At 42.1% G+C, this 25,150-nt stretch overlaps 1 protein-coding gene across 1 annotated transcript in view; it reads left to right on the top strand.

Annotated features, from left to right (window-relative positions):
* Window positions 1-2,607: 2,607 nt before the first annotated feature.
* The window catches only part of LOC115157120 (cadherin-2), a 108,408-nt gene continuing 85,865 nt past the window's right edge, over window positions 2,608-25,150 (top strand). Inside the window, exons 1-2 of the mRNA XM_029705095.1 lie at window positions 2,608-2,863; window positions 6,509-6,620. Coding sequence (XP_029560955.1) covers window positions 2,807-2,863; window positions 6,509-6,620 — 169 coding nt within the window. The 5' untranslated portion in view covers window positions 2,608-2,806. The remainder of the gene's footprint in view (window positions 2,864-6,508; window positions 6,621-25,150) is intronic.

Below are 25,150 nucleotides of genomic sequence, written 5' to 3'. Positions count from 1 at the left end.
AGTATTATAAAATGGGTGGTTCAAGTCCTGAATGCTGATTGGCTGAAAGCCGTGGTATATCAGACTGTATACCGCGGGTATGACAAAACATTTATTTTTACTGCTCTAATTATGTTGGTAACCAGTTTGTAATAGCAATAAGGCATCTCAGGGGTTTGTGGTATATGACACTTAGCCGTGGTTTAGTGGCTATATACCACACCCCCTCAGGCCTTATTGCTTAATTCTAATTCCTAATTCTATGATTTTAACAGTCTTGTGGTTGGTAACCACAATTAACCTTTCAAATATGTTTCAAATATCACTGAAGGCATCTTTTAGCACCTTGATTGAAAAGGGTGCATATATGGTAAATACTCTATGTAGGCTATGTTTATTGCCTGGAGACGTGTAGCCCTATATTGTTATTCATGGTTTTTGTATGGTGATTGACCATTTGGGTATAATTATGGGCAACATTTTTCGGAACTTTTTTGTTGCCACCCGTGAGATTAAATGTCATTCCTGTTCACCTGTTATGCTGTACTATTATCAAATGTTAAGGTTGAACACTGGCAGTTTAGTAGCTTCAATGAGGGTTACAAAAGTGTGTGAATACCTTGTAGGCCTATGCAAATAGTTAAGGAAGAAATATATTTACTAACTTAACATGATGAACAGGAATGAAATTTACTCACGGGTGGCCAAAAATACATATCTAAAAGCCATACCACTAATTGGCCAACTCTCCTGAAAATAACCTAAGGATTACATTAAAAAGACCCAGCAGCTGCGTCAACCCAGGATGAAAGTGAAATAAACTAACCTAATGGTTAAATTAACCCATGAATAACATGTTGAGTTATTCACGCAACCCAACTGGCTAGGTCAAAATAACCCAGCGTGTGTTCTGTCCAATATTGTCCCAGTGCTGGGTTACATTATATAGTGTAACATTAAGGGAGCCTAAAGATAAATAATCCACTTTTTTAGAGATAAATATTTTAATATTTTTTTTTAAAGGTTGCTTCACCATTTCCTAGTTGCAAAAATTCTAATAGTTTGCCTAATTTCATTTTATGTAACAAAACAAACATCTACTTTATAGTGTAGAGAATCACTGTACAATCTAAACAATTGTGAAATATAGTTTCAATAAACCAAAATATTGTTTTTTCAACTGTTTGAAACTGGTGTACAAAACCGGAAGTAAAAGACGCAAAAATGAAAATTAAGCAAGGGACCCATAGAAATAGTGCAGATACAACAGATCTACCTCTTCTTAGAATTTCTAGCAATGGAAATGACAGATCTATAACTCACATTTCTATGTGCATTTGGTTAGGTCAAACAAAAAGTTACATATTGCCGCTTTAATAAAGCAGTCAAAATTAAGGTACATTTTAATAAGGTGAGCAACTAAACATTTTTCAATTCTAGAAGTTTATGTCCCTTCATAGCTTGTTTGCCTAACCATGACCATCATCCACATAGCTATCCCACTCAGAACAGATGTCAATTCAACGTCTATTTTCATTGATATGAAGTGGAAACAACGTTGATTCAACCAGTGTGTACTCAGTGGGATTTTTCTTTTTTACAAACTTTGTTTTTTTGAGTCAGCAATTAGACATTTTACTTATCATTGAGGCTGTTATTTACATACCCTTCAAAAATAATGAATCTTGCATTAATCAGCAATTAATTGACACTTAATATTCTTTCACATAAGGTAAAGTTGCCCCAAATTACCCTAATATCTGTGTCTGCCTCCACACACTGCAACATCCACCACAATGGCCCCACAGATTGAGAGAGAGGTGTCACATTTGATTTGCATTGAGGCTGTTGTTTGCATACACTTAAAAGTAATTAACCCTGCATTAATCAGCAATTAATTAACACTTAAGATGAAATGTAAGATAAACAATTGTCTGTGACCCATATAGATCAAGCCATATCTATCAATTCTCTCCTAGCAGGTTGGAGACACCCTTCATTGATCCATGATTGGCAGCTGAATGGGAAGATTAGGAATAGGAAACCTTTTATAGACTCTTATGCATTTCATTGCAATTGCAGTAAAATGAAATCAGGTCGAGGTAGGAAAGTATGGCAACATTTAATCACTGTTTTATAAGGGCCCATTTACTGTTCAGCACATGTGCCAAAATGATTTCTTCCTTTTTTGTCAGATAGGCATAGATGGAAGACTAAACCTGATAAATATTCAATTGCCTATCATTAATGTAGAGCATAATCATCCTCAGTAGAAACCCAAGTGTGTCATTCATTTGGATAAAGCTCAAAATAATAATTCATTCATAGGCCTACTATAAAAATAATGCAAGATTAAGGGCATGTATTTAAATCTCCCAGCCTGAGCTTCCCCCAAGATTTTCAGGCAGCGAGAGGAGGGCAGCAGACTGGCGATAAAATACTTAAAGTGCTTTTCAACAGATTGTATGTTTGTTTTTAGAAAGGAGAAGGAGGAGTTTCGAGACGACGGAGTCTCAAGGAGCCACATTGTGTTTAGTGAACTTGGCGAATTGACCAGTAGGGAGAGACAGTGAGAGATCCTGGCACAGCGACAGGGTATTTTCTGTTGGAGGGACTGTATGCATGGGAGGGAGTAGCAGCCTCAGTACCAGGCGGTGATCTCAGATCGGAGCGGAGAGTGGATAGGGGAGGCTGCTACATGCTGCTGCCGCTGCCGCCTTTGTTGTAAGCAGGGAACGTTTGGTTTCACCACTACATCCAGACTGCAGCAGACATACGGATATTTATCACGCATTGAAAGGGAAAATACAAAACAAACGGCATTTCAATGTACTTATACGAGGTCAGGGGACTGCTTCTGCTCACGCTCTTGGCCGCTTTGCAGGTAATGTGTCTCCGGAACGGTTTTGTTGAGTTGCACAAGACAGTTCTAGGACTATTGCTTTCTTTCTGTGACGATGCTGGTGCTGTGATCTGTCGGGTTATGTGCCTGGTTGTCCGTTATAGCTTGCCTCCAAAAAGGCTACATGGGCATTTTTAGGATGGATGCTCGTTATAATGCAGCCAGTATTGGGAACTTGGATATGTGATGCGTCAACAAATAATGACAAGATGTAGTAAATTGATGTTGCGTGAAGATCAACCCTGGTTTGCTTGGAGCCGAAAGCTATTTGAAGGATGGGATGCTTTGCCATTTATAAAGCTTCGCTTGTTCAAAATATGTTATTGTGTTGACTACAATGTATCACTCACTAGTACCCTATTCACTTGCTTTCGAAAATCATGAAAATAAATCTAGCCCGCATAATCTATTATAAACATAGTCTTATCTATTACGGTATAATAAACGTGGTTTATTAGTTCATATGGGCCTCAAGAAATACAATGTTTCTTCTTGAAGTATTTTTTTGTTGTTGAACTTGCTAAAATGCTATACTTGCATGTTTGTTGGCTACATTTGTAACCTTTTCACGAGCCAACATGATATGGTTAGTAAGTTGCTGTTGTCTATTGATGAAGGCTATGGGTTACAAAAGCCTATTATTTCTTCCTCACGGACACGGAATGAGCCTCGAGGCAATGGCCCTTTCCGTCTTGTAATTAGGCTATCAGTGCAAACAACAGTTACGGTGCACTTATGTTGAGTTTCTCTAGGCTAGTGCAATCCAGAAACTCTGCCAGAGACAATGCTGTGTTCGTTTTTGATTTCCTAAGTACAAAATCGTCTTGACCTCAGCTGCTTATAGTGCCTCGGCAGAATGTAAAGTAGGTTACCAAAGTAGCCTAGTCCAGCCTTGTACTTATCACATTTTATAGTTCATTCTGAATATTGTAGTTTCATCAAAATTATGTATCTTTTAATAAGTAATTTAGGCCTGACCTAGCCTACTTGAGCTGTAAAATAATAATTAAGGATTATTTTCTTTAAATTGCCAAAATGTTTAAATAATTAAAGCTCTAATATGAGAGACAGTCTAATGAAATGTAGGACCATGTATTCATTTAAAAAACGAACTATGCTGTTCTATGCATGGTGGTGTGCCCTGTCAATTGATGATGTAGTGTGCTAGAAAGCCAGGCATACACCTCCCCCCGCCCCTCCCCCAGCATTTTCGATTTCAATTCCACTGATTAAGAATGGCAAGTGGCACGGATACTCCCAATACTTGTTTTCCGTGGAACTCTTCTCGTTTCACATTATTTTGTTGTCCGGCCAGGCCCTTCTAAATAAATAGTATTAAGTGTATTTGGGGATGTGAGGTCATATGCTCGTTTTATTTTGTTTTGGATAATTTTTGATTAATTTGATGCCCATCATGTGGTAGGCTAGTAATAGATTATGTGTTATGTTGTAATAGACTACTCACGCTTGATGAGATAAGTGTCAAACTCTAGGTCTATCTAATATCTAATTTGTGTTAAATTGAATTTGTTACATGAATGTTTGTATTTTGTTTTGGAAATAAGATAAATAAAAATAAATAAAGTGACAGATAATCATTTATTATGTAACAAATGGCAGGAAAATGACTTATCGGATTCAACATCAGACTGTTGTGATTAAATCAGAGATAGAGTTGGGGGAGATGAAGAGGGATGATGATGGGGGAGATGAAGAGGGATGATGATGGGGGAGATGAAGAGGGATGATGATGGGGGAGATGAAGAGGGATGATGATGGGGGAGATGAAGAGGGGAGATGAAGAGGGATGATGATAGGGGGAGATGAAGAGGGATGATGATAGGGGGAGATGAAGAGGGATGATGATGGGGAGATGAAGAGGGATGATGATGGGGGCGATGAAGAGGGATGATGATAGGAGGAGATGAAGAGGGATGATGATAGGGGAGATAAAGAGGGATGATGATGGGGAGATGAAGAGGGATGATGATAGGGGGAGATGAAGAGGGATGATGATAGGGGGAGATGAAGAGGGATGATGATGGGTGAGATGAAGAGGGATGATGATGGGGAGATGAAGAGGGATGATGTTGGGGAGATAAAGAGGGATGATGATGGGGAGATGAAGAGGGATGATGATGGGGAGATGAAGAGGGATGATGATGGGGAGATGAAGAGGGATGATGATGGGGAGATAAAGAGGGATGATGATGGGGAGATGAAGAGGGATGATGATGGGGAGATGAAGAGGGATGATGATGGGGAGATGAAGAGGGATGATGATGGGGAGATGAAGAGGGATGATGATGGGGGAGATGAAGAGGGATGATGATGGGGGAGATGAAGAGGGATGATGATGGGTGAGATAAAGAGGGATGATGATGGGGAGATGAAGAGGGATGATGATGGGGAGATGAAGAGCGATGATGATGGGGAGATGAAGAGGGATGATGATGGGGGAGATGAAGAGGGATGATGATGGGGGAGATAAAGAGGGATGATGATGGGGAGATGAAGAGGGATGATGATGGGGAGATGAAGAGGGATGATGATGGGGAGATGAGGAGGGATGATGATGGGGGAGATGAAGAGGGATGATGATGGGGGAGATGAAGAGGGATGATGATGGGGGAGATGAAGAGGGATGATGATGGGGAGATGAAGAGGGATGATGATGATAGGGGGAGATGAAGAGGGATGATGATGGGGGAGATGAAGAGGGATGATGATGGGGGAGATGAAGAGGGATGATGATAGGGGGAGATGAAGAGGGATGATGATGGGGGAGATGAAGAGGGATGATGATGGGGGAGATGAAGAGGGATGATGATGGGGAGATGAAGAGGGATGATGATTGGGGGAGATGAAGAGGGATGATGATTGGGGGAGATGAAGAGGGATGATGATGAGGGAGATGAAGAGGGATGATGATAGGGGGAGATGAAGAGGGATGATGATAGGGGGAGATGAAGAGGGATGATGATGGGGGAGATGAAGAGGGATGATGATAGGGGGAGATGAAGAGGGATGATGATAGGGGGAGATGAAGAGGGATGATGATAGGGGGAGATGAAGAGGGATGGTGATGGGGGAGATGAAGAGGGATGATGATGGGGGAGATAAAGAGGGATGATGATTTAGTGTTTTGTTTTAGTAGACACAGGAAATCACACACAAAGCTTTGCTTTCACCCCTACAGTTTAGTAGGAGTGTTAGGAGTTGTAGCCTAGCTCTACTGTTCCTGAACTTCAAAGCATCCCGTTTACTCAGATCAGAGTAGTGATAAGGGGGACCAGCCAGCAGTGAGCCATAGACCCAACATAGAGCCATAACCACGGCCTGGGACTGGGCCTGAGTCTGGGCCCCTCTATCTCCTCAAAGAGACAAATGGGGCCTGTTCTTGCCTAGCCATGCTCCTTGGCTAATGGTTAACCCTTTTGGCCTCATTATCCTAATTGCAGTCCTTGCTATAAAAACAACAGGTGCATTTGTATGACTGTGGAGGGAGATAGAGTGGAGGGTTCAGAACGAGACCAGGAGTTTTTGGGGTAGTCGAAAGTGCATTTTGGAAGGGGGTGATTTCTGATTCTGAATCATTCTAACCCCTCCCCCCTCCTCCCCCTCCAGATTGCAACGGAGGGCAGGGGCACCCCTCCTCTGTGTCGGCCGGGCTTCACTGAAGATATGTCCGTTGCAGAGGTTCCAGAGAGTGCAGATAAAGGACAGGCCCTTTTCAATGGTAAGTCCTGGTTTCAATATAGCTTTTTTCCATTACACTCTTCACTGCCTGTTTGTAGTATGTTTGTGCACATGTGCTTAATTGTGTGTCTGTGTGTGTGCGTGCGTGCGTGTACTGTGTTTCATTCAACACATGTATGATGTTGAGTGCGGTGGTGGGTAACAACAAACATCAAACATATTTAAACAATTAGCGTTGCTGTTATGTGGGCCTAAAACCCCATGTTGTTTGGCTTGTAAACAATGAAATGTCAATCTGGATAAATGTAGCCCTACTTCTAATAATTTGCTTACACAGGCCTTTTTTGAACAACAGAGTTCAATAATTTTCTCTCTCCAATCTTAGCACAGTGTTGCTGAAAAACCAACGCATAAACAGCAGGACAATGTGTTCCAGCTTACTTGCTTTTAAAAATAGTTTTAGAGCTCTGAATTTAAAGAATTAAAAAAACGTAAAACCATTTGAAATTAGATTACTTAGTACAGTACCCCTCATAGAAAATGCATAAACTTGAAGTCATGGAAAGTTTCAAAGATGGAGACCGACTGCAATTTCTTCTGAATAGGAAATGAAAAACCAAACCCCTCTACTTGTTTTGAAATGGAACCATAGCAGTTGTAATTCAAAAAGTGAACACATTGGATGCACTTGGGTGCACATTGGGTGCAAAGCACAGTCATGGAATGGAAATGTTACTTATATCTTCTATGTCTGTTTCTGTATGTCTAACACCATTCATTATTACACATAAGCTAACCCAAGTGGCACGCAGATCAATTGGTCAAAGCTTTTATATGTTGTGTACTAATCTCTGATATATGCAATAATTATTATGCAAGTAAATGATTATGTTGCTTTCACAGTCATGAAATCATTATTTCTGCCATGTTAGCCTTAAACATAGGTTCAAGGAAATGTGTAAAACTTGCAAGTACAGTTGAAGTCAGAAGTTTACATACACTTAGGTTGGAGTCATTAAAACTCGTTTTTCAACCACTCCACAAATTTCTTGTTCACAAACTATAGTTTTGGCAAGTCGGTTAGGACATCTACTTTGTGCATGACACAAGTAATTTTTCCAACAATTGTTTACAGACAGATTACTTCACTTATAAATCACTGTATCACAATTCCACTAAGTTGACTGTGCCTTTAAACAGATTGGAAAATTCCTGAAAATGATGTCATGGCTTTAGAAGCTTCTGATAGGCTAATTGACATAATTTGAGTCAATTGGAGGTGTACCTGTGTATGTATTTTTGGAGAAATGTCCTCTGGTCTGATGAAACAAAAATAGAACTGTTTGGCCATAATGACCATCATTATGTTTAGAGGAAAAAGGAGGAGGCTTGCAAGCCGAAGAACACCATCCTAACCATGAAGCACGGGGATGGCAGCATCATGTTGTGGGGGTGCTTTGCTGCAGGAGGGACTGGTGCACTTCACAAAATAGATGGCATCATGAGGAAGGAAAATTATGTGGATGTATGGAAGCAACATCTCAAGACATCAGTCAGGAAGTTAAAGCTTGGTCGCAAATGGTTCTTCCAATTTGACAATGACCCCAAGCATACTTCCAAAATTGTGGCAAAATGGCTTAAGGACAACAAAGCCAAGGTATTGGAGTGGCCATCACAAAGCCCTGACCTCAATCCTATAGACAATGTGTGGGCAGAACTGAAAAAGCATGTGCGAGCAAGGAGGCCTACAAACCTGACTCAGTTACACCAGCTCTGTCAAGCTTGTGGAAGGCTACCCGAAACGTTTGACCCAAGTTAAACAATTTAAAGGTAATGCTACCAAATACTAATTGGGTGTATGTAAACTTCGTTCTCTCTACTATTATTCTGACATTTCACATTCTGAAAATGAAGTGGTGATCCTAACTTGCCTAAGACAGGGAATTTTTACTAGGGTTAAATGTCAGGAATTGTGAAAAACTGAGTTTAAATGTATTTGGCTAAGGTGTATGTAAACTTCTGACTTCAACTGTACATAGCAGAAACATAAAGGAAAGAAGTGGTCAGTGGCCATGCTGTTTTATAATCCCAACCCCTCTCAATGGCTGTCATTTCCTTTCAACACAGCTTCAGTATCAAAGTTGTGTTTGTACAGTATCTGCTCTGTTGGAAATACAACATTGAAAAGCACAGCTTGCTACATCTGACTATGCTTTTATCTGTTTCATTTGTATCTGTTTCATTTTGCTTATATACCATATCCCTCAGAAAAACAAGACAAAATCAATGTAATGTTTTGTTTTCAATTATTATAACGATACTGACCCGCAGCATGATTGGAAACAGTAATTACAATGTATCTTGGAAAACATGACCAATTAATTGCTTATTTGCGGTTAACTATTCCCAAAGTAAAAGTGCTGCCACACAAACAAATATCACACGATTACAGTCACCAATAGCACCTCTGAACAGTGCTGAGACTGAAGTCGTCAGCATTCTTCAGTTCGGCTGGTGCCTAGCAAGACGAACCATACGAGTGTGCTGGCATTCTGCCTTCATTTTTTGGGGAAAGAAGTGGCAATAGTGCTGTTTGTCCATTTTGAGATGCCGTAGCCAGCATACACTTCCTCATAATAGTCAGAATTAATCTAAGATATCTCAAGAAATATGTCATTAATTTTGATGTTTTTGCCGGGGAGATCTTAGTTGCTCAATTTTGCATCTGACTGAGATGTTAGGTGCAGTATTTCTCAAGTGAAAAAATGTGCACAAGGACGAGTCGTTTCTTGTTGAATGACAACAGGCACTTAATTGAAGAATCCCTACTGTTGACCAATCACAGACGAGAGTGCATAGACTTCGACTACCGACTTCGATTTGCCTCTGAAAAAATGTAGTCTGCCCAAACAGTCGACAAAACCCTTGCCAAGGTCCAAAACAAACAAAACATCACAAAATGACGTCATAATATATGCACAAACTGTTCAGAACTATTTCGGCTGAGAAGCATGCGGACCAGTGGAGGCTGGTGGGAGGAGCTATAGAAGGACGGGTTTATTGTAATGGCTGGAATGGGATAAACGAAACGGAGTCAAACATGTGGTTTCTATATGTTTGCTACCGTTCCATTTATTCCATTCCAGACATTACAATGAGCCCATCCTGCTATAGCTCCTCCCACCAGCCTCCTCTGATGCGGACGCCTTGAGAGTGACTGCCGATAATAAAATAAGAATATACCACCAATGTGCCATCCCAGGGATTTGGGCCTTGAGGTCATCTGAACCAGAAAACAGCTCCAGTAGCATTGGATTTCACAGTGTGTTCTAAGAAGTCACAGTCAGCTGAGAGTGTGAGTCAGAAGAGACTGAAGGAGAGAGAAGGAGAGAAGGAGAAGGAGAGAAGAGCGAGAGATAAAAAGAGAGAGAGAGAAAAGGGAAAGAAGGAGAGCGAGAGGGGAAAGAGAGTAATGGAGTGGTGGTTGGAATGGAAAGAGAGCTTTCACTGGCCCTTCCTTATACCTGCTCTACAGCTCAACCTCCAGTTTGATCCTCCAGGTGATGGATTTCCCTCTCAGCTGAATTGTGGATGGGCTGTGACCAGGGGTAATCAGGTTCCCTTTTGTCTGCCCCCCTTCACCCCTCCCCTCACCGTCCTCTCTCCTTTTCTCTTTCTTTACCGTCCCTCACCTCCTCTCTCCTCTGCTCTTTCTTTTCCCTCCCTTCCCCTAGCCCTCAGCCCTCTATGGGGAGAGAGGTTCTCTGACAGGGAGAGAGAGAGGCACAGCACCCCTATGTCATTGTAATGCGTTGGCCTGGAGCTGGGGCTGCATGGGGCTCAGTAGCTCAGTGGCGTGGGATGATGCTAATGAAAGCTCCAGTCGCTAATGAAAGGCTCCTGTGGCATGTTTTGAAAGACAAAGCTCCCACGGTGTGGAGGGAGTGTTAAACCCCCCCTCCTGTTTTCTAACTCCACTTTCACCATGCTGCTTGTGAATATTGTTTTTACCAGGAAGCAGGGAAACAGGGGCTTTTTGAGAGGCTCCTAGCCACAAGAGGTGTAGTGTGGAGACTAACGCCATGACACCTTTGTGTTTTTTTCTTTTTGTGAGAATGTCTGCCTCCTGTGCATTTAATTACTTTTCTTAATTGCACCCTTAGGCCCTAAATAATGAATGAATGAGGACTGACTGATCTAGTTGCAGTCATTCTCCTCAACCATACCTGAGTATTCATGCTCATTGTAACAGAAAATCCTTCCTTGTTATATCAGAAATAATCTAGCAGCTTCCTTGTAATATGCATGGACCTGTCCTCCTTTAGAAAAGCTATTAGCGAGTGTTGTTATACTAGGCTCTCTCTGTAGAGCTGGAATAGATTCCTTCTTCCAAGTTGGGAAAGAGGATCGTTGTGAATATGACTGTAACCCTATCAGTATACAGTACTAGGTAACGGTAATACGATCTCTTTGTTCTTGCGGCAGCTGACCCTGTGGTGAGTGGAGACAATAGGAGAAGACGTTACAGCCGACCCTACTGTCTCTGAAGGTGATTCATTTCAGTAATTGATTATCAGAATACACACCCTGAGTAGATCTGGGAGAACATCAGCATTCACATGCAATTTTTTGGAATGAATAACAAAGCCCAAAGTTTTCTAGGCCCAAGACACATTTGGCTCTGCTTGGGTATTCTCTATAATGGCAATTCCTCCACAATAAGCAGAAGTAATTGTTTAATTATAAAGATGTAATTATTTGTTAGGTGATGCAGATCCAGAGATTAACTATTGGTTGGCCCTGGCGAACGCTCCATCAGTTTTCACTGGAATTGTTCAGGTGGCTCTGAACAAAGTTCATTAGCAGGGCAGTGGAGGGGAAAGTGAGGGAGGACAATTATTTTGCTACGAGGCCTCCTCTCCTATGTATCCGATGATGTGGAAAAGAGGATTTTAGCTCTTTGTTTGTGAACGTAAAGCCCACAGGCTCAGGCGGTTTCCCACTGTCGGCCCCAAGGGCCTCTTGTGACCTTGTCTTTAAGCATCCCTATTTGTTTAGGGCTGGCTGATACCGAGTCCCTGAGTGGAGGCCTATATATCTACTCCCACTCACTACACTCATCACCATTCACTACCACAGCTTAGCTAACACTGTGTCACCACCAGTGAATGTTCCTATAGAAAGGACATTTTAACATTCATGTTGTGTTCGTTTCCTGTTTGATCAAAATGACTCATCTGATGAAATCAGCAGGTAAAATGGCCGGTAAGGCTGGCGATGGTAGTGTGGACTGGGTCTTGGGGCTGCTGGTTAATGGGTTAATGGAGAATTGGATATAGAGAGCTGACATGTATTGTCCTGCCTTTCAGACTAGGAGGCTTTTTAAGCAGGATTGTAAAGTGAGTCAGTAACAGTAGCATTATTCAGCAGAGGCTTTCCTCTCCAAAACTGGGTTAATGAAAAAGCCCAAAAGCCTAATTGAACTTAATACATACTCCTCTCAGTAGCAGCCACCCTGCCTCCCCAACCCCCCACCACCTACTTTCAATCTTTTTCTTTATTCCACACTCCCCAAGCTCTTAAATTTCAGATGTTTTTGCCAATTAAGTGTGCTGTGCTGATGGAAGGCAACTGTGGTTATAGTCTTCTTCAACCTCAGTTCAAGTGCTTTTAACGCCAGTGCGTCGACCGTGTCCACTGAGCTGTCTGTATCTGGCTCCACTGACTGGGGGTTCAAACCCTGAGCCGGCCTGGGGAGACACAGTTGGCCAATTTCACTATATGGTTTAAACAAGCAGAGAGAGAGAGAGAGAGAGAGAGAGAGAGAGAGAGAGAGAGAGAGAGAGAGAGAGAGAGAGACACACACACACACACACACACACACACACAAACTTTGGGTGTACAACATCGGCTCTTTTTTTCTGTCTAATGAAATGTATGGTATACTGGATGGAAAGACCTGGGCATAAGAAATCACAACACTTTCTATGATGTTTTTTTAGTGTAGTTACCTTTCCCTGCTCTGTTTGATTAATACAAACCTCTTGAACCCACAGAGAATCAGACCCTTTTGACAAAAATAAAATATTCGGAGAAAAATAAATAATACAAGTTTTTTCTGTCTTTTTATGTTTTTGGGGGGTTGGGGGGGTGTGTGGTGTTGGTATGGTTCTTTGCACTTTGTCAAGGCTCCTGATGACCCCTGGTATAGAGTACAGCTGGGGCAGCTCTCGGAAGTGCTTGAGAGGCCCGTGTGTTTGGTGAGACGTGATCCTGGTCAACTCCGTCCTGTAAATTGGGGCCGGTGCTCAGCAACCGACTCAACCTCTTACAGCTCCAGGAAGGAGGAGGTGATGCTTCTGTGTGTGTGTGTGTTTGTGTGTGTGGAGGGGGTGGTGGCATGGCATTCTGGTGAACTCACAGTGAATGGAGAGGCCAGCCAATGGAGGTTGTGACCCTCACCGGGGTGGCCCCATGTGCACGACACCTCTCAGGGCACGCTGTCCTGACTTGCCAAAATGAACATCTATCATTGGAAAAAGGAGAGGCGGAGAGGCGGAGCGTTCAGAGGGAGCACCGGTCGGTTGGATCTCTATGGATGTTTCCACCATCCTCCATACGATACATGACAAATGGTAATGAATTAACGTGACTATCACAGCGAAGTCAAAGGCATCTGCATTAGTTATGAGAGGCTGCCTGCAGAACACTGGAACACTAAGGGAATGTGATTCTCTTCTAATTGATGAACGCCCAATAGGCCCCCATAAGTATATAATAAATTATAACACAGATACACAAGTTCAGGGGATGGGATGATCAGAAAACACATTCCTTTTGTAAATAATGTGTATCTAAGGGTTAGCCTGAGTCAGTGTCATGGCACAGCACATCATGGTCATAGAAAAGACAATGTGTAATAACCTCGTCCAATGAAGGCTCTCACTGGCTACCTTGCTGCAGAGGAGGTTGTGTAGCAAAGCACTGTCTGAAGCATTGATGTCTGTGCCAATCCTGAATTATTCAATAGTCAAACAAGGGTGCCTTAATATTCTAATCCCTTGGTGAGATGAGAACCATAAATACAGAAGAGCCATCATCCTTTAGTCAGATGCGAAGAGGAGAGGAACAGGGGCTAGGAACAGCAGGACAACCAGCCCTTTATTTCTTTTTTCATTACAAGGATTGCATGTTACACAAGTTCCTCCATCTCTGTTTTTTAAAGTCCGACATCAAGTGCAACCCCACGACCGCACCTCTCTCCCCATCTCATTTGATGGGGGTTCTAAATTCCAATCCCCCGCTTCCCTTGTTTTAAGCCGATGCAGCACTTCTCTCTGGGTGATCCTGTTTGCAGCACCAGTCCATTGCTCTCCTTCTCATTCCCACCTTCTCAGTTTTTCCCCCACCAAGCGGATCAATAGATCCAGGGTCTTTGTTTGGCCTGATCAATATGTTGTAATGAAGGCTGTGCTCCAATTCCCAGCTAAAGTATGGCTGCCTGACGGCTTTTGGAAGAATCAGCTTTATTTTTTATTGTTATGAGAACCCATACATTTTCATCACCTGCCCGTCTGTGTTGGTTTTGCCCCATGCCACGCCACCATGGCCTAGATAACCGCCACATATTGTGTCGGTTGATTGGATCTCAGTGGTATACAGTTCCTTCAGAAAGTATTCGTACCCCTTGACTTATTCTACATTTTGTTGAGTTACAGCATGAATTCAAAATGGAATAAATTGATTTTTACACACAATACCCCATAATGACAAAGTGAAATCATGTTTTGCAGAAATATCTCATTTACATAAGTATTCACACCCATGAGTCAATACATGTTAGAATCACCTTTGGCAGCGATTACAGCTGAGTCTTGCTGGTTAAATCTCTAAGAGCTTTGCACACCTGGATTGTACAATATTTGACCATTATTATTTTCAAAATTCTTCAAGCTCTCTCAAACCGGTAGTTGATAATTGCTAGACAACCATTTCAAGTCTAGAGATTTTCAAGCAGATTTAGGTAAAAACTCTAACTTGGACACTCGGGAACATTCACTGTCTTCTGGTAAGCAACTCCCGTGTAGATTTGGCCTTGTGTTTTAGGTTATTGTCCTGCTGTCAGCTACAAGTGTCTGGTGGAAAGCAGACTGATTCAGGTTTTCCTCTAGGATTTTGCCTGTGCTTAGCTCCATTCCGTTTCTTTTTTATCCTGAAGACCTCCCCAGTCTTTAACGATTACAAGCATACCCATAACATGATGCAGCCACCACTATGCTTGAAAATATGGAGAGTGGTACTCAGTAATGTGTTGTATTGGATATGCCCCAAACATAACACTTTGTATTCAGGACAAGAGTGAATTGCTTTATGACATTTCTTACGGTATACATTTTTTATTTGGTATTTTGGTATTTTATTAGGATCCCCATTAGGTGTTGCAAAAGCAGCAGCTGCTCTTCCTGGGGTCCACGCAAAACATGAAACATGACATAATACAGAACATTAATAGACAAGAACAGCTCAAGGTCAGAACTTCATCAAAAAACTAAACAAAAAAAGGCACACATAGCCTACATATCAATACCAATACATATAGACAAACTATTTAGGTCAATTAAGGTAGAGGCATTGTGCTGTGAGGTTTTGCTTTATCTGTTTTTTGAAACCAGGTTTGTTGTTAATTTGAGCAATATGAGATGGAACGTGCAATAATGGCTCTATATAATACTGTGCGCTTTCTTGAATTTGTTCTTGATTTGGGGACTGTGAAAAGACCCCTGGTGGCATTTCTGGTGGGGTAAATGTGTGTGTCAGAGCTGTGTAAAAGTTGACTATGCAACAATTTGCGATTTTCAACACATTAATGTTTCTTATCAAAATAAGTGATGCAGTCAGTCTCTCCTCAATTCTTAGCCAAGAGAGACTTGCATGCATAGTATTTATATTAGCCCTCTGATTACAATTAAGATCAAGATGTGCCGTTCTGTTCTGGGCCAGCGGCAGCTTAACTAGATCTTTCCTCGCAGCACTTTAGTGCCTTGTTGCAAACAGGATGCATGTTTTGGAATATTTGTATTCTTTATAGACGTCCTTCTTTTCGCTCTGTCAATTAGGTTAGTATTGTGGAGTAACTACAAAGTTTTTGATCCATCCTCAGTTTTCTCCTGTCACAGCCATTAAACTATGTAACTGTTTTAAAGTCACCATTGTCATGGTGAAATCCCTGAGTGGTTTCCTTCCTCTCCAGAAACTGAGTTAGGAAGGATGCCTGTTTCTTTGTAGTGGCTGGGTGTAATTAATAACTTCACCATGCTTCACCATGCTTTTTTATTTTTACCCATCTTCCAATAAGTGCCCTTTTTTGTGAGGCATTGGAAAAACTCCCTGGTCTTTGTGGTTGAATTGTGTTTGAAATTCACTGCTTGACTGACGGACCTTACAGATGACCTTACAGAGATGAGGTAGTTGTTCAAAAATCATGTTAAACACTATTATGTGACTTATTATGTGACTTATTAAGCACATTTGTACTCCTAAACTTATTAAGGCTTGCCATTAACAAAGAGGTTGAATACTTATTGACTCAAGACATTTCAGCTTTTCATTTCTTATTAATTTGAAGAAAAAAAACTAAATAAACATACAGTACCAGTCAAAAGTTTGGACACACCTAATCATTCAAGGGCCTTTCTTTATTTTTACTATTTAGAATAATATAATAATAGTGAAGACATCAAAACTATGAAATAACACATATGGAAAAATGTGGTAACCAAAAAAGTGTTAAATTAAAATGTATTTTATATTTTATATTCTTCAAAGTAGCCACCCTTTGCCTTGATGTCAGCTTTGCACACTCTTAGTATTCTGTCAACCAGCTTCACCTGGAATGCTTTTCCAACAGTCTTGAAGGAGTTCCCACATATGCTGAGCACTTGTTGGCTGCGTTTCCTTCTCTGTGCCGTCCAACTCATCCCAAACCATCTCAATTGAGTGTGCCTTGAATTCTAAATAAATCACTGACAGTGTCACCAGCAAAGAAGCCCCACACCATCACACCTCTTCCTCCATGCTTCACGGTGGGAACCACTAATGCGGAGATCATCCATTCACCTACTTCGCGTCTCACTAAGACACAGAGTTTGGAACCAACAATCTCATCAGACCAAAGGAAAGATTTCCACTGGTGTAATTTCCATTGCTCATGTTTCTAGGCTCAAGCAAGTCTCTTCTTATTATTGTTGTCCTTTAGTTGCAGCAATTCGACCATGAAGGCCTGATTCACGTAGTCTCCTCTGAACAGTTGATGTTGAGATGTGTCTGTTACTTGAACTCTGTGAAGCATTTGGGCTGCAATTTCTGAGTCTGGTAACGCTAATGAATTTATCCTCTGGAGCAGAGGTAACTCTGGGTCTTCCTTTGCTGTGGCGGTCCTCATGAGAGCCAGTTTCATAATGGCGCTTGATGGTTTTTGCGACTGCACTTGAAGAATCTTTCAAAGTTCTTGAAAATTTCCATATTGACTGACCATTTCTTAAAGTAATGATGGACTGTCGTTTCTCTTTGCTTATTTGAACTGTTCTTGCCATAATATGGACTTGGTCTTTTACCAAATAGGGCTATCTTCTGTATACCACCCCTACTTTGTCACAACACATTTGATTGGCTCAAACGCACTAAGAAGGAAAGAAATTCCACAAATTATCCTTTAACAAGGCACACCTCTTAATTGAAATGCATTCCATTCTACCTCATTCCATTCTACCCCATTCTACCTCATGAAGCTGGTTGAGGGAACGCCAAGAGTGTGCAAAGGGTGGATACTTTGAAGAATCCAAAACCAAAAATATTAATACTTATTTTGTTACAACATGATTCCATATGTGTTATTCTACAATGTAGAAAATAGTAAAAATAAAGAAAAACCCTTGAATGACTAGGTGTGTCCAAACTTGTGACTGTTACTGTAATTCCACTTTGATATTATGGGGTATTGTGTGTAGGTCAGTGACAGAAAAATCGAAATGTAATCAATTTTAAATTCAGTCTGTAACACAACAAAATGTGGAAAAAGTCAAGGGGTGTGAATACTTTCTGAAGGCACTGTATATGGCTTCAATACCTCCGACCTCTAATGCAATTTTGCCTTTAGTAGTCTAGCAGTGAGAGGTGGGGGCTGAGAACACTTTATACTGATTCTTTCACGTGATCCCGGCTCCATTGCATTCCAAAGGCCATATCATAACCATGAAATAGTAATGTTGTTAACGTTTTAAAGCAAGTGCACCCATCTGCGGCTAATTTGCACAGAGGTGGGGAGGCTGGCGCTGCCTTTTAAGGCTATGATGCTCGGCGGTGTGACTGGAGAGTACATATTTTATTTATGGCTGACCTTTTTTCTCTCCAGCGCCTCCTTATCGAACAGGTAGTCTGCTCAGTGTTTCCACACTTTTTGGGAGCAGACAGGGACTTGAATGCAGATAAAGGTATTTTTGTGTGGAGGGTGGTTGGTGGAGGGTTGACACGGGCCCACGCTAACCCTTTAGTCTGGCTCACTTTTCACTACACAGCGCTCCTGCTCATATCGCTCATATCAGCCGCAAGCCCTGTCCCCTGTTAGACTGTGTGACACTGACATTGGGCAGCAGTAAGGTGCCTCTCCATTGTGCCTGTGTGTGTGTCAGGGTGAGTGTGTGGGTGTTTGTCGTTGGCATATAATTAGCCTGTTCGCTCACCCCAGACAGTCCTGAGAGCCAGTGGGTCTCCTCTCCCTCTCCACCAGTCAGAGGAGAATTCCGGAAACCACAGCTGTTGCGAAAGGCAAGGCCTTATCGTTAGTCACATGACCTACCTATCGTTCAAATATCTCAACTGGCATTCAGCAGCATTCAATATGCTTTCTATAAGGGTTAACGTCATAAGCCTAGATGCGGTTATTTGAGTGTCGTTTCTAACTACATTTTCAAATAATAATTGTGTTGAATGTGTATCCATGGGGATTGGATATGGAAACAAAGGTTTCATACAATAGGTGCATGGGTCCGTCCTCAGTCATTTGAAGGTTATGTGCTTTTATTGATTATTTGCTTCTGAATCACACCTGGGCCCCTCCAGCCGTGAACCACTCTGGCTTGGGTTTCTGAAATTGATGTGTGGGCTTCAATTTAAAAGACTGTCAGATGGCAAAGATTTTTTCTTAAACAATCCTTTCCTGTAAGCACTCTGTCATGAGGTGAGGTGTGACTGAGGAGACTGGGAATGGTTGCTGTGCATGGTGGTTTTGACTCTAATTCCGATGTTTGAGTTTTATTTAACATGAAATACATCTGGAAAGTGCAGAACATGACCCTTCTATGTAATGAGGTCAGGTATAATTGTCTGTATTGGCCTCGCTTTCCGCATAATATGCTTCCATATATGTAGCCTAGTGTTATTTTTCACCAGTGAAACTCCAGACCTCGATGGAGGAAAAAAAACTGTCCAGCTTGTACTTGGCAGACAACAGATCAACACAGTGGAGTGAAATATTTATTTTACTAAAGGACCGACAGGCTTGTGGTTTTCACTAGTTTTTTTTCTCTCCAGGAGTCAGGCAACTTTAGTTTGGGCAGCAGCACAGCGAACAACTCCATATCTCTTCTGCTAGATTCTAGCCCTGCTTACAGTGTTGACCCAGCAGTCGATTGAGTAGTGTAAGAAACATAGTTTTATTGTTTCCCATTCGTTCATTCCCTCTCTCTGTGTTGTGCAGTTGTTTTTCTCATTATGCTGCTAGCTAGCTGAGTGTGTGGAGGCTAGCCCTCATGTTTTCCACTGCATCCTACCATTCATGCGTCACTAAGCAAAAAATACAAAAAGAACAAATATTCATCGTACCACAGGAACTCACTGCTTTTCTCTCCTTCAGGGATCTTTTGTTTGCTTTAGAATACTTTTAAATTCTAAACTACCATTTTGTTGGCACTAGACCGGGGTGTGGCCCCGGCAGCACATGTGTCCGATCCTCTGACACTACATATCTCACTTATCTGTGAACGAGAAGAACTTGTTGGTGTTTAACAATAAATAAAGTGCCGGTGAGAAGAGCCCAGAACAGCACCATCTCTTGTCTGTAGGGTCATAAGGTCACAGCTTCACTGAACGGAGAGAATGCAGGGCTTTTTTTTATTGAAACAGAGCAAAACCAATGCCTGAGTGTGTATTTACAGTGTTTTTCTTTTTTTCTTGTCAAATGTAAAGCTCAGTTCATGGTTTAAACCCCATGCTGAGCTGGAGAGGCTACGGGAATTGACACACCATTATTTCACTGACTACAAAAGGGGACATTTGAGGCAGAGAGACATTAATTGACCCAGATACTGTAACCAAGTTCCACATATGCCAATATCCTGCCTAGGATGAGGAGCCTCCCTGCCTCCTCTCTCCCTCACCACCGCCCGCCTTGGGCTATGCCAACTATTGTGTTCCGGAGGGGGCTTCTATTTCAACGCACCAGCGCTTCTTTGGACGTTACTTTCTGATGAGTCGCCAGGTCCTATCCTGTGACATCCCTCCCTGACGCGTCCTCCTCTCCACTCCCACCCGTCTCCTTCCCCCTCCATCTATCCATCACTCCCTATTACCACTCCCTCCCCATCCACCTCCTATTCATGTAAGCAGTAGTGTGATGGATGAGCCCCCCTTTCCTCCATTGGATGACTGATGTGCTTTAATTGAGTAATACATTGACACTACTGAAGCGTTCTGCTTAACATTATACTGCATTAAAACCAGCCACGGATTTAGTTCCTTATGGAAACCTTGACAACCTAATGAGTTCTAGTCATGAGCTGAGCACATAGAGCACCATTCAAATAGTGCTTGTAATATTTTTGATGAATGGCTTGGCCCGGTGTTGTTTTGTGGAGGTTTGGGTTTTTATATTTCCCAGAGGTCTCTATGCTTCAGCTGAAGAGGCCTCTGTGTCTGGCTGAGGTGGGCTGGAGGGATGGAGGGATAGAGAGAGAGAGAGGGGATATGAGTAACGCTGACTGTCATCCACTACTTGCTGATCATATCGAGCAAGTGCACCTCCGAAGAGACGGTTATTGATATTTGGAAACATGGTCTTTGTAGAAAAAAAACTCATTAAGTTGATTTACCTGAATATCTGTTTAATCTTGGGCATCTGGTGATTGGGAACACAGAGGCGACGGTTCCTCTTCGCCTCCTGTCTCCCACCCAAACTGTTTACCTCATCAGATGAGCGGATGCGTCTGTCCGTATTACTGTCCCACTCAAAGTAATATACCGTTACCAGGCCGTGCTGACACTGCCGCCTCCCACTATCACACTGCGGACGTTATGATTGACCTGTGGCGATTCCTAGTTACCATCGGTGGCAGGCGTATGTATACGGGCTGCTGCATAACAGAGATCCACTTCCCGCTCCCTCCGCTCACCGCCATTATCCTGGGTTTATGTTATCTCACCCTGTGTCGATATTTACTGAGGCCTTAAAAAGCGTGCAGCGTGTCGCCACTTTATTTGCTGTGTTACCGTGGGCTCAGCAAGAGATGGGCTGGGGGCTGGAGGGAGGGGATGTAGTCAGGGGGGTGGATGTATACTACTGGGAGCTGATAGGCCTGGTTGCTCTATGCACCATGTAGCCTATGTACTGTATGTTGGGTCTGCAGTGCAGTGTATTATTTGAGCCCTGTACATTAAATAACCCAATGAGGTATCCAATGAGAGAAAGGCTCAATAAATACATTTGATTACGGATTTGTGACAACAAGGACATGTGTTGTGTTTGCTTCTCACATCTCATAAATCAACATGAACCAACATATATATTATTTTTATTCAAGCTGCAAGGAGGTCTATCAATTAAACATTAGGAACCCCTGCTCTTTCCATGACATAGACTAACCAGGTGAATCCAGATGAAAGCTATGTTCCTTCATTGATGTCACTTGTTAAATCCACTTCAATCAGTGTAGATCAAGGGGAGGAGACAGGTTAAAGAAGGATTTTTAAGCCTTGAGACTATTGAGAAATGGATTGTGTATGTGTGCCATTCAGAGGGTGAATGGGCAAGACAAAATATTTAGGTGCCTTTGAACAGCGTATGGTAGTAGGTGCCAGGCACACCAGTTTGAGTGTGTCAAGAACTGCAACGATGCTGGGTTTTTCAGTCTCAACAGTTTCCTGGGTGTATCAGGTCCACCTGTCCATGCCCTGATGAATTGAGGCTTTTCTGAGGGCAAAAGAGGGTGCAATTCAATATTAGGAGGGTGTTCCTAATGTTTTGTACACTCAGTGTATAGGCGTAGTACATTTACTACAGGGCACTATACATTATCTGTGTTAACTCACCTACTAGCGTTACATTCCAGGTGCATTGCTTTCCGGTAAACCTTCCAACCCCCATCCCCCACTGTTCCCCACTAGAGAGCAACACACTCAATCTTCTATAGATCCTGTGTCACTCCTTCACTCTCCCCACTAAGTGTTCTAAGCACTGTGACCTTTTGGCAAAGATAAGCTTCCTTCAGCTGACTTTAAGAGTTTGGAATAACAGCCTCAGCCATTAATTTATGCCATTGCTAACCTGAGGGCTATGAGCCAAGGTTATTGACCTTTCACGCCTGTCACTAGTGATAGAGAGACTTAGGCCTGGGAGGAGAATTAATTGGCGTTAATAAGGACCAGGGATTGGAATCAAAGACCTAGGGGCAACTTGATCCTCCAATTCTTTGTTTTACACTATTTGACCAATTCCCTTCTGCTAGAATAGAAATTGATGGCACCGGCGGTGTTGGCCTAGAGTGAAAGTCACACAGAATCATAATGCCTTTACTCAATCCTAATGCATCTGTGCAAACAGAGGGTTAAATGCGTGAACTGATTGTAAGATTAACAGTTGCAGTCCTGATTTACTTACTGCATCTCAATCTTGAACTGAGGTCATTATTACTGGACGTGAGAAGGGATTTGCGGGGGGATTTGAAAAGATAGTGTTTCAAGGATTTTATGCAACAGCGATTTAAGGCTAGAGTTGCTTCAATGTTTTATTTTCAATCTCAAATCTTTTCTCTCTCTCCCTGCTCGCTCTTTGTACTGTGGATTGATTTGGTATGATTATAGCTGGAAAACAATACAACTGAGTGGAGGGCAAGAGATGCAGAGTTTAATGAACTATGTAAAGAATGTCGGCTGGAAGGACAGGGGTCGGGGAGGATGTCGGAGAGAGACGTGGGTTGAGGAGACTGACCACATGTTATTAGGCGCTCGTCTGCCCTCAAAGGCCCCAGTATGAATGTCTTAGTGGGAGGTGATGGAGGCACGCAGCACTGTTATTGGGCTCTTATTGCAATCTCTTCTCTATGAATTGTTTTCTTTTTTTCCCAGCAGTCTGTACTGAACTACTTCTGTGTTTGTAATCACACAACCATCTGTGTCCCTCGTGGGGTTCAACTAAAACACTTTTTTATTGACTTAGGAGAGAAGATAATCTTTCTTTAGTGAATCCTGGATGCACATATTAACACAAGATCACTATCTCTCCCCATTACAAATATATGTTTTTTTTTTAAATGACGAAAACAGATGAAGAAAAGAAAATGGGCGAAGTGTCCCTTGTGGGATCCATCTGAAAGCACATTTTTGATCATGCTGGAGAAACTTATCTCTGGCTGTTGGTCCTTTGTGTAGTAATTCATATATGTTCACATTAAACCAGGACCCTAGCTCTATTCTGGTTAGGAAAGGGAAGAAGACAGAGGACAGAGAGAGGACAGATAATGGATGATGCTGGCTTAGCCCTCTGAGTCATTCATTTAGCTTAGCCTGTTGAATTCATCAAGTGTTTGTTTATTTGATAGATAGATACAAAGTATGAGGTAGAAGGACGGATGAATGAGGATGGTGTGTGTGTGTCTGTAGAGGGGATCCGTTCCATGCATGGAATTTATAGACAACACATAGCCAATGTAGAGGAATATGTTTTTTTCAGTGGATAGTGGAGGTATGCAGGGGGACTCCATATCATTGGGCCATCGGTCCTGGCAGGAGGGATGGGGAAGTGGGTGCCAGTTGGATAATGTAAACAGAGATAAGTCATCTCTCCTGGCTCTTCACTCTCGTATATGTTGTGGAGGACATGCCAGGAAATAAGCCAACCGACTGACACAAAATTATGACTTCTAGTTTGATTGTTTTGTTTAGGGTCGGAATGAGGAAAAGGGGGCAACACTGTCTAGTCCCCGTTAAGTGGACCTTATCGGATGAGCAGAAAAAACAAAGCAACTGTTGGTTGGGAGGTCATTTCAATGTGAAAGGCTTGTTTTCTCTCCCACAGAGAATGCATTGTCTAGGAGTGCTAAGGTCACAGTGACACAAACAAAGCCATTGTGTTGGGTGAATCAGCAGTGTATTTACCAGCTCTATTCTGCTGTGCTACTTCCCTGACCAGCAATGGCCATTGTTAGGGCTCTTTTATATGGTCTCTGAATGATTTGTGTTTGAATAGAGATTTGATGAATATGATTTTGGCATTGATAACTGTTCTGTATGAGACTTACAACATACAGTGCATTCAGAAAGTATTCAGACCCCTTAACTTTTTCGTTACAGCCTTATTCTAAAATTGATACAAAAAAATAACACCTCATCAATCTACACACAGTACCCCATTACGACAAAGTGAAAACAGGTTCTTAGAAATGTTTGCAGTTGTATTAATAATAAAAAACAGAAATACCTTATTTACATAAGTATTCAGACCATTTGCTATGAGACTCGATATTGAGCTCAGGTGCATCCTGTTTCCATTGATCATCCTTGAGATGTTTCTACAACTCGATTGGTGTCCACCTGTTGTAAATTCAATTCATTTGACATGATTTGGAAAGGCACACACCAGTCTATATAAGGTCTCACAGTTGACAATGCATGTCAGAGCAGCACGAAGCCATGAGGTCGAAGGAATTGTCTCCAGAGCTCCGATACAGGATTGTGTCGAGGAGCAGATCTGGGGAAGGGTAGCAAAAAATGTCTGCAGCATTGAAGGTCCCCAAGAACACAGTGGCCTCCATCATTCTTAAATGGAAGAAGTTTGGAACAACCAAGACTCTTCCTAGAGCTGGGCCGCCAAGCCAAACTGAGCAATCAGGGGAGAAGTGCCTTGGTCAAGGAGGTGACCAAGAACTCAGTGGTCACTCTGGCAGAGCTGCAGAGTTCCTCTACGGAGATGGGAGAACCTTCCAGAAGGACAACCATAGAATGGCCAGACAGAAGCCACTCCTCAGACCATGAGAAACAAGATTTTCTAGTCTGATGAAACCAAGATTGAACTCTTCGGCCTGAATGCCAAGTGTTATGTCTGGAGGAAACCTGGCACCATCGCTACGGTGAAGCATGATGGTTGTTTTTATGTGTATGTGAATTATTCACATCAGAGAGTTTGGTAAAGTTCAAGCATAATCCTTTACTCAGGTATAACATGTTAGAGGTCACAACATCCTAATCAGACACTCATAATGCACCTGTTTATATATCCTAGATAGTTGCCCCACTAGTGCTATC

Source organism: Salmo trutta, chromosome 21, assembly GCF_901001165.1.
Source record: "Salmo trutta chromosome 21, fSalTru1.1, whole genome shotgun sequence".
NCBI lineage: Eukaryota > Metazoa > Chordata > Actinopteri > Salmoniformes > Salmonidae > Salmo > Salmo trutta.
Note: the sequence above shows the minus strand (reverse complement) of the source record. Positions and strands in the feature narration are given on the sequence as shown.